This window comes from Eurypyga helias, unplaced genomic scaffold, assembly GCF_000690775.1.
Source record: "Eurypyga helias isolate BGI_N326 unplaced genomic scaffold, ASM69077v1 scaffold20992, whole genome shotgun sequence".
NCBI lineage: Eukaryota > Metazoa > Chordata > Aves > Eurypygiformes > Eurypygidae > Eurypyga > Eurypyga helias.
This window is the reverse complement of record NW_010238174.1, coordinates 2,397-10,771: the sequence shown is the minus strand read 5'-3', so window position 1 is coordinate 10,771 and position 8,375 is coordinate 2,397. Positions and strand designations below refer to the sequence as shown.

General features: G+C 46.6%; 1 protein-coding gene across 1 annotated transcript in view; it reads right to left on the bottom strand.

The window, feature by feature from the left end:
• The window catches only part of LOC104506724 (WD repeat-containing protein 7-like), a gene marked incomplete at its 5' end in the record, with an annotated part of 52,101 nt that extends 44,922 nt beyond the window's left edge, over positions 1-7,179 (bottom strand). Inside the window, 1 exon segment of the mRNA XM_010147771.1 lies at positions 6,958-7,179. Coding sequence (XP_010146073.1) covers positions 6,958-7,179 — 222 coding nt within the window.
• Between the last annotated feature and the right edge of the window lie 1,196 nt (positions 7,180-8,375).

The following is an 8,375-nucleotide window of genomic DNA, read 5'->3' as shown; positions in this document are numbered from 1 at the left end:
ACCCACCCCCGCGCCGAAGATGACAATTAGGAACCACAGTTGCCCAAAACAAAGTGCTCTAGCACAGCAAACGGGTAAGCATCCCCGCCGCCTTCGGTTTGCTCTGTCGCCTGTCCCTGCAGCTGAAGCTAGACCTTCCGTCAGATACGCAGAGCGCTGGCAGCATCGCTTCTGCTTCTCTGACAACAGAACTTAAACGTAAGCAAAACAGCCATACAAACAAACAGAGAAACAAAAAAAATCTATCTTTCTGAATTTCCCACCTACACGCAAAAATTGGTATTACAGCAACTGCTTTCCAATATTCGGATGCCATAGGCAAGGACTGTTGATAAAGACAGTCCCCTGGGGAGCCAGGGATGAGAGGCAAGGCCAGCTGATGGTGGGTACCATCTGCTATTGCCTTGGGGTGGCACACCAAGCAACCCCGGCGATCCCCTCGGCGATGAGAAACACCCGCTAACGGGATGTCATCTTCAGTACGCGCTGCTTCTAAGGAGTCAACGGACACTCAAAACCATGTGGAAATAAGAAAAACCATTCAAATTACCCACAGTACATCCCACTGGCTTGATTTTACACATACTGGGGCCAGTATTCTCCTCCTGAACTACAGCCGCATCCTGCACACACAATTCCCTCAGGACAATAACACACACGGCTGTAATCCTGAACCCCTGGGAGCTTAAATAGGAACACCAGCCCTCAGAAACGCTGCGAGGTTCTCCGCAATGCCACACCTCCCACCCCGGCTCGAGGAGGGGCTGTGAAAAGCAACGGGAACGGCACCACCGTGGGACTGGACCTAATCCCAAAGGGCTCATCCCTCAGGCCCCCAGTGTAAGGGGGCACTCAGTCGTGCAAGGTACATTTTGGGGAATTAAGAACCGAAGTGAGATGCGACTGGGGCAGGGAAGGGGTTCCGAGACATCAGGAGGGAGCTCTCGTGTCTGGACCAGAATCCCACTTTAACTGCCTCTCACCGTAAATTCCAGATTGCCAAAACCCACCAGGGCTGTGCTCTCCGCACCTTTCCATCGGACGTAAAACTATCCGTACACTGGCCCAAGACCATCTGCCAACACTCAGCTGGAGGCAAAGCGGATCCACATCCTGCTGCGGGAAGAGTGCGGGAGACCGGGATCAACCAGATCCCACAGTGCTGCGCCCCCAGCAAGCAGCCTGGAACAAACAGGCTGGTTTGGTTTCTTGGGCATTAGATGGAATCGCCAGCATTCTCCGGTGGGAGCGTCTGTGATTTGCCCGTGACTTCAATGACAGCCTGTCCTCAAACACTTGGAAACAGACGGAGAAAGGCCCCGCAGATTCGGTTACGGCCAACCACTGCCCAGAGACTTCTCGGCGGGTCTATCGCCCTCCCGGGGAACGACGCAGCGCTCTGGAAAGATGAGGTTGGAGGAAAAAATACCGTGCACTGAATTTTTGTTACCTCCCAACGGGGTATTGGTCACAAAGCTGAGCCTTCACCTGGGGAAGCGTATGGACCTGCGGAAAACATGACTGGCGGGGACTCATTCGGTGCTGAGCCGTCCTCACAGTCCAAACACAAAGATCTTCGTTTACTGGTATGACCCATTACAGTAGTCAGAATATTAAGTATGAAAAAGGAAATCTGATTAAAAATATATAATTCCAATCACTCATCTCCTATAGGATTTGGGGAATACGATGAATATAATTTTTAATATTGGATTTTGACGCTAAAGTTAAAAAACAGATCTAAATTAGGGCATGGTATCTGCTACAAAGATTGACCGCTTTCTGCCATAGAGATTGACTATTTTTTTCTAAATATTATCTCTAAGGCTAAGATATAGATTTTCATAAACCACCATTTTTCCATATATTTTTTTTTTCCCTTTAGGGACAAAAAGCTGCTTGAGACACTGATCTAATCACACCGACTCAGGGAAAAAAACCCACGCTATAGACTTAACAGTACACTGAATTTCACAGCATCCTGACTGAAATGTACTGATCCCAATAGGGAAAATAATGTGGTGATCCAGGGGATCCGTGCAAATCCGAGTAGCTTTCTGCATGACTATACAAAAACAGAGCCAACAAAGCGCTGCTCTGCTGGCAGCTCATCGTAAGCAGTAAGAGCCGTTACTCGCTTTAATCACGCCGTTGTGGTTTTGGGTTTGTTTAAATTAAGTTACCGAGCCAGTTTGCCTAATTTGCTCTGAAAGGCCACTGGTCAGGTGCTCAACTGATTTATTGCTTCTGTAAGTGATGATCCCGAGCGCTCGCTCGTCTGTATTAATTGCTGTGGCGAGCTCAGCCTATCGGCTCTGCAGCAGGCGCATACAATTAGCGGGGAGCGACCTCCTCCTCCTCCCAGGGCTTGTCTTCTCCTTGCCTGATAGCCATTTAAATATTTTCACAATACAGACCTAACACACCAAAGGAAGAGGTTTCAGGGCTGCTGATGGAGCAAAAACCCCTGTGTTCACCACGAGTCTCAAGTTGATCCCCTGTTAAATTCTATTTACAGATGAAATACATTCGGGATGCTGTAGGAAAATCTGTAACGCTGGCAACCCCGATTTAACGAGACACGCGAAATAGCTGACTTCACACCCTAAAAGAATCTTGTGCTGACTTTTTGTGCACTTCTGTATGTGTAAAAATGGATTGCAAAGCCACAGCACAGCTTGAAAGGTAAGGCTCTCTCTCAGATACACAGACACAACTCCAGTAGCAACAGAAATACTGTGAAAATATATACTTTAAAAAGGCAGTGACGAGAGTTTTAGAAGATACTACTGAGCGGTGAAGCCTGAATATCAGGCAGTAAATAACACAAAAAAGCAAAAAGTCAAAATTGAGAAAAATAAGATGTGCAGTATCTCATTCATCCCATATGGCAACGGACCCGTCCGAAAGCTACAGACACGAGCTGCGATGGTCATCCTCTCCCACCTTCCTGGACTCCCAGCCCCGCTCATCCCCAGGTTGATAGATTTCCCTGGAAGAGGACAGAAAAAGGACAAGGTGGGCACGTGCCTAATGCAAAAGCTACTTCCCTAACGGCAAATCCCTGCTTCAAACATGGATGTGCTAAACTTCCAGCGTTACAAAAATCGTATTGGCTTTGAAAAATGAGTATTTTCTTCATCCTGACCTAATGACTTATTTTGGATGAGGGTCTCCAGAGACACAACTGAACAGTCTCAATGTAACTGCTCAGAGGTGTAGGATTTAAAAAAAACACAGCCCTGACGTGGAGAAAGTGTCTTAACACCAGCTAGTACAACCCTATGCAATTACGCAGACACGGGTACTCCTGTTTCCATCCGGAAATTCCGTTTGCTTCCCTTTCTAACAGACAAGCGGGTTGGCTGCTCTGAATTTGGGACAGCATCATTACAAAATGAAAACTGGCTTCACGAGTTTGCGTTAGGGTCTAACCACCGGCTAGCTTACTTAACCCAGAAACCGGAGCGAGTGCCACGCACTAAGGTGGAAACACCAAAATCCACTTTGGAAGGAGAGATACGTGCGTGTAGCCTGCAAAACGCAATCTAAATAACTCAGTGCCGTGAATACGCTGTCGCATATGACACTGACTGAGTTAAAGGGCGAAAGGTTTATCGTTAGTAACTATACTGATGGCAGCTGCTTTGAAAAATACCCTGAATTAACAGCTGCCTCAAGTATTTCCATATTCAGGACAGACCAGTCAGCTTTAGCAGCCCATTAACTTTATAAACACAGCATTAGCTGCGGTTTAAGCGTCATGTGGCGCATCCGTAATGAGGAATTCTTTGGGTGGCATTTTCTAATGGAATATCTCACGAACTAGTTGTAAGGTCAAGGGAGATTAATGCGGGATGTCAGGCAAGGTCACCGCGGGGATTTCTAGAGACGTCCACCCTCTCAAAAAGGCATTATCACAATTATTATTTTCTTAAATACAGTAAATCACAACGTGCACAATTAATACAGGAAAGATGGTGCATGATTAACACTAAATGAAGAGACTAAAGGGAAGGAGAGGCAGCATCGGAAAGGGTTTCCAGACATGCCGTCGTGACGGTGGCCAGCAGAAAGGTGCAGCAGCTCCCACCTCTCCCCAGCCCAGCATCCCCTGGTAGTGAGAGCGGAGAAGGAAATAATTAATTTATCTAAGTCTATAGCCAGCTTTCGCAAGACCAGACCACACCTTCCCAACCCTTCATGTTTTGAAAGGGCAAAAACATTTCCTGTGTCACTGGAGGAAAAGAAATAACGGTCTGAGTTTTACTGTGGTGTCCAAAAGTCGTAACAGGCACATAGCAAAAGTAAACAAAATGTTGAATCCGAGCGTGTACCAGGAATTTTGGGGTTTTTGTGTTTAAAGAATGCAATTTCTGAACAACTGTCCAGTTTTCACAGCAGTTCCTTCTGCAGTATTGCATACATGGCGTAAAGACAACGGTGGCCTTTTAACAAGCACGCTCCCATAAAGGAAAAGCATCCCGACAACAGCGTTTCCCAGGAAGCGATACTTCCATTTGCAGTGAGTCTTTGCTCATCCTGTCCCCCTTGGGGACACCTTGCCGCGACACCAGCCCTTGTACCGGGTTCAGAGACGACCAGCACAGACCTCCAACAGCAAGCGTCGGTCAGGGGCATCAAACCAACCCCCTCCTACTTCACGGGTGAGCACCCGCTCCAGGTGAGACCTGTCGCAGATGGAGATGGAGGAAACGCCTAAAATGAGGCTGTTCCCAACACCACACCTACTGTCAAAAGTACCGGTGTATCATACTCTACTTGAGCAAAACACACGACTCTTCATTCATTTCAGGTATTATTATTATCGGCCTTGATCTAAATTTTTAGCATTTAGTAAGGCTTTATCCACATTAAAGACTGAATTTTGACCTCTCAGCCGGACAGTTGTGCGGTGTTTCTGAGATTAATGAGTTCAAAGCTGGAGTTTGTAACTCAGCTAGGCCTAATGTATCAAAACCAACGTGCAAGTGGGTAGAGACAGGGGAAGAAAGCACTTGTGAGGCTGAAAGCCAGGTCCAAGTGTCTCAGCCACACTCCTGCCAACGACGGGCTCACGCGAGAGCTACACAACCGTGAAGACGCGGCGCCGTTGGTTGAAACAATCCGACTTCTTCTCCACGGTAGATCAGACAGCGTTGGTTTCAACAGCCTTGGGAAGTGAAGCAGAAATGAAGCCGACTCCGCTTGTGGAGCACACTGTTGGAAGACTGCAGAAGACAAAGCTGATCTCCGCATCACCAACAGCTTCCAAACCACACGGAGAGTGCTCTGCACTGCCGAGAGTCTAACAAAGCTGTCAGCACCCTCTTACCCTAGGGAAGTCTAAAAGACAAAGCCACTTTACAGTCGAGTTGACGCGGCTGCTAGCTCAGGGCTGGTGCCAGCTAACGTCCTGCCGGAGATCCCCGGCAGTTCCCCGGGGCCAGGCTGCAAGGCACCACCTTCTCTGGAGGGGAAGGGAATCTATCGGCGTGGGTGCAAACCACACCATGGCACCAGGCCTCAACAGAAGGGAACGGTCTACACGCTTAATCTGTTAGCGTAGTAATTAACCTGTGTTTATCGATCCTTGTTGTCGTACCATGTTACTCTACCTAAAAAGGCAGCACTCGCCCTGCACTTCATTAAAACAAAAATACAATATTTATCATCATTATGAAACTTATTATCTGCATATTTTATAGGAAAATGAGTTGGAGTAAAAAAATTACTAGGAAAAAAACCCCCAGAATTGAGTTTTGCACCTTTTCTGACCAGAAGTCTTTGTAGCGGGCTGCAGTCCCTGGGAGCAAGGCTGCTCTCTGGTCCAGGCAAGCAGAACCGTAAGAAACAGCACTGATACAAAGCACGTCCTCCCGACAAGGCCTTCAAGTCTCGGCTCTGCGAGCGAGACAAGCAGCCCTCCTCTGAATCACGTGTGGGTTTGATGCCCCCCACAGGGAAGCACTTTGGAACTGTGCACAGCTCGTGTCACTGGGGCTGCGGACGGACGGGCGCTCCCCAGCTTTAACCGTTACCACCAGTCCTGCCCCGTGATCGCTTTGCGCTGAGACAGTACGCTGGTTTGCAATTATTTGGGTTGGCTCACTCTTCCTTCGAAGGCTCCTGGGCATCAGGTGAAGAATGAACTAGTGCAGGAGGAGGAATCCGCTGCTGTGGAATTACTTTATAGCTAACGAGCCGACGGATTTTCGGGCGCTACTGGCAGTAAGTCTGCAGCGCTTCAGAAAGATCTTGCAGGGATGACAAAAGGGAATTTTGCCAGACTCCACATAAAGCAAATGCTGGCACGCTCAGGAACCTGGCCAAAGTGCAGGTGTGGACCCAGGGGGCTCTGGTTGCGTTGGCTTCTATCAGGTTCTGCAACATTCACATCCAACAGTCAATGCGCAGATACGTAACCAGCTTAGAGAAGATCCTGTTTTCCAAGGAAAATCACATCAACACTGCAGCACTAATTTGAATTAACACCTTGATTTCCATCATTTTCTACGGGTCTTTGATTTTCACATCTTGCATGCTTCCCCCTGCTGCCATCTCTCCTCATCCCAAACAGGTTTTCCTACAGCCCACTACATCCCAAAATACTTGTGTCAAGCAAACTTGCCAGTGCTCGGTTACAGGCGGAACAACTCCGCTACAGACAAGACCTTCCAAGTGTTGAAAATGAAGATGAGTCAATGGAAGAGGCAGGAATAAAACAGATGGTCTCTTCCCTCTCTCTCTCCTAACCCAAGGAATATTTTCAGGATTTAAAACCACAAAGAATTACTGAAATTGAAGTGTTTTGGTTGACCTTCACGTTCAAAATGTCTAACCTTAATCTTTTCCAGCAAAACGACATTTTAAATGAACCGATCTGTGCTTGAATGTAAACAATCCCCCTTCTGCCCCAACACCAGAGCAGGGGAAACCAGTACTCGGGATACTCACACGTATGCCTTGCCAAGGAATAATTTGATCCACCGCTCGTCAAACCAAAGCCCTCGGGAATTTGACTGGAACTACGTGGCCGAGTGAGAAGTTTGGGAGGTTCGATTTCAGCTCCAAATTCGGCCCCAATCACCCCAAGCAGGACGATGGCTGTGGCTTGCTTCCGTCTCTCTTCGTAGGACGTCGATATTTTTTTCATTTGCGGGAGACCAGACAGACAACCTCAAATGAAAAGAAAGAAATATGTGAAAAATCAAAAGCTGGGTTGCCATCTAACACTCCAAACAACATCGTGTTCCGCAGGGAAGAGTTGTTTCTGTTTAGCTGAAATTGCACCTTCAGGACCGTTACTGCCCTTACCAGGATTTTCAGCTGGTGGAGATAATCCCATTTTACTTCTCCAATCCTACAACGCACGACAGCAGTCTATGTATCACCTCTTGCAAGGCCTGTCTTCAACGAAACACACCCTTCAAAAACTGTCAAGATCTCGCAGGGAAAAAAGAGCCACCAGAAAAATCTCTAAGCTCATGGTTCGTTTGTTGGGTTGGTAAAAGACCCATGAACTCTGTGTTTGTCTACTTCTTGAGAGGGGCGATTTTTTGTGTTAATTTTAATTTTGTGTAATAAGTTGTAATTTTTTTTAAATAATATTTTTAGGATAACTTAGTTGTATTATATAAAAGCATCTTTTTGATTTTAGAAGCCATCATCATATTCCGATTTTAAGCAAATTTTACTGTCCAAGTCCACGCCATTAAACCCAACGATCATTTTTGTACGCTAAAGTGTTACATATATTATGTTGACATTTAAAAACAGTGAAAAAAATCCCTACTGTATTATGATTTTTAAATAAAATGGAAATTTCCATCATTGGTCTACATTAAATAATATATATTAGTCTCTGTAGCACAGGTATTTTGATTTTTACAAATCAGAGGAAGGTGTTTTGTTTGTTTGGAGTAAAGAAACAAGATCTTAGAAGGATTTAACTGGAATGAAAATTTTGGATCCATTTATTCTGACAAGCACAGTTCCTTTTTGCCTCTAACACTCATTCACAGCATACCAGGAAATGCACTACCATACATTTGAACAAAATAATGAAGTCTTAACCCTTCCCACAGCACTCCACTATAAACCCTTGCCAAGAAGTTGGAAGGCACCACCTGGCACCGAGCGACATTCATCAGGCTCGTGGATTAACGAAGGGTGAATTAGCGTGTCGCACGGCCCGTCTCTCTGCGCTAATGACGTCCACACGGCTCAGGAGGAAGCGGAACGATGCCTACAAGCAAGCTACCCGAATTTTAGAGCTCAGCCTCGTTCAGGGAAGGTTGTGACAGCGACGTGCCAGCCCAAAGGGAGAGAAAACCAACAGAAAGCCTAACAATGGTAGGGGAGGAAAAAAAAGG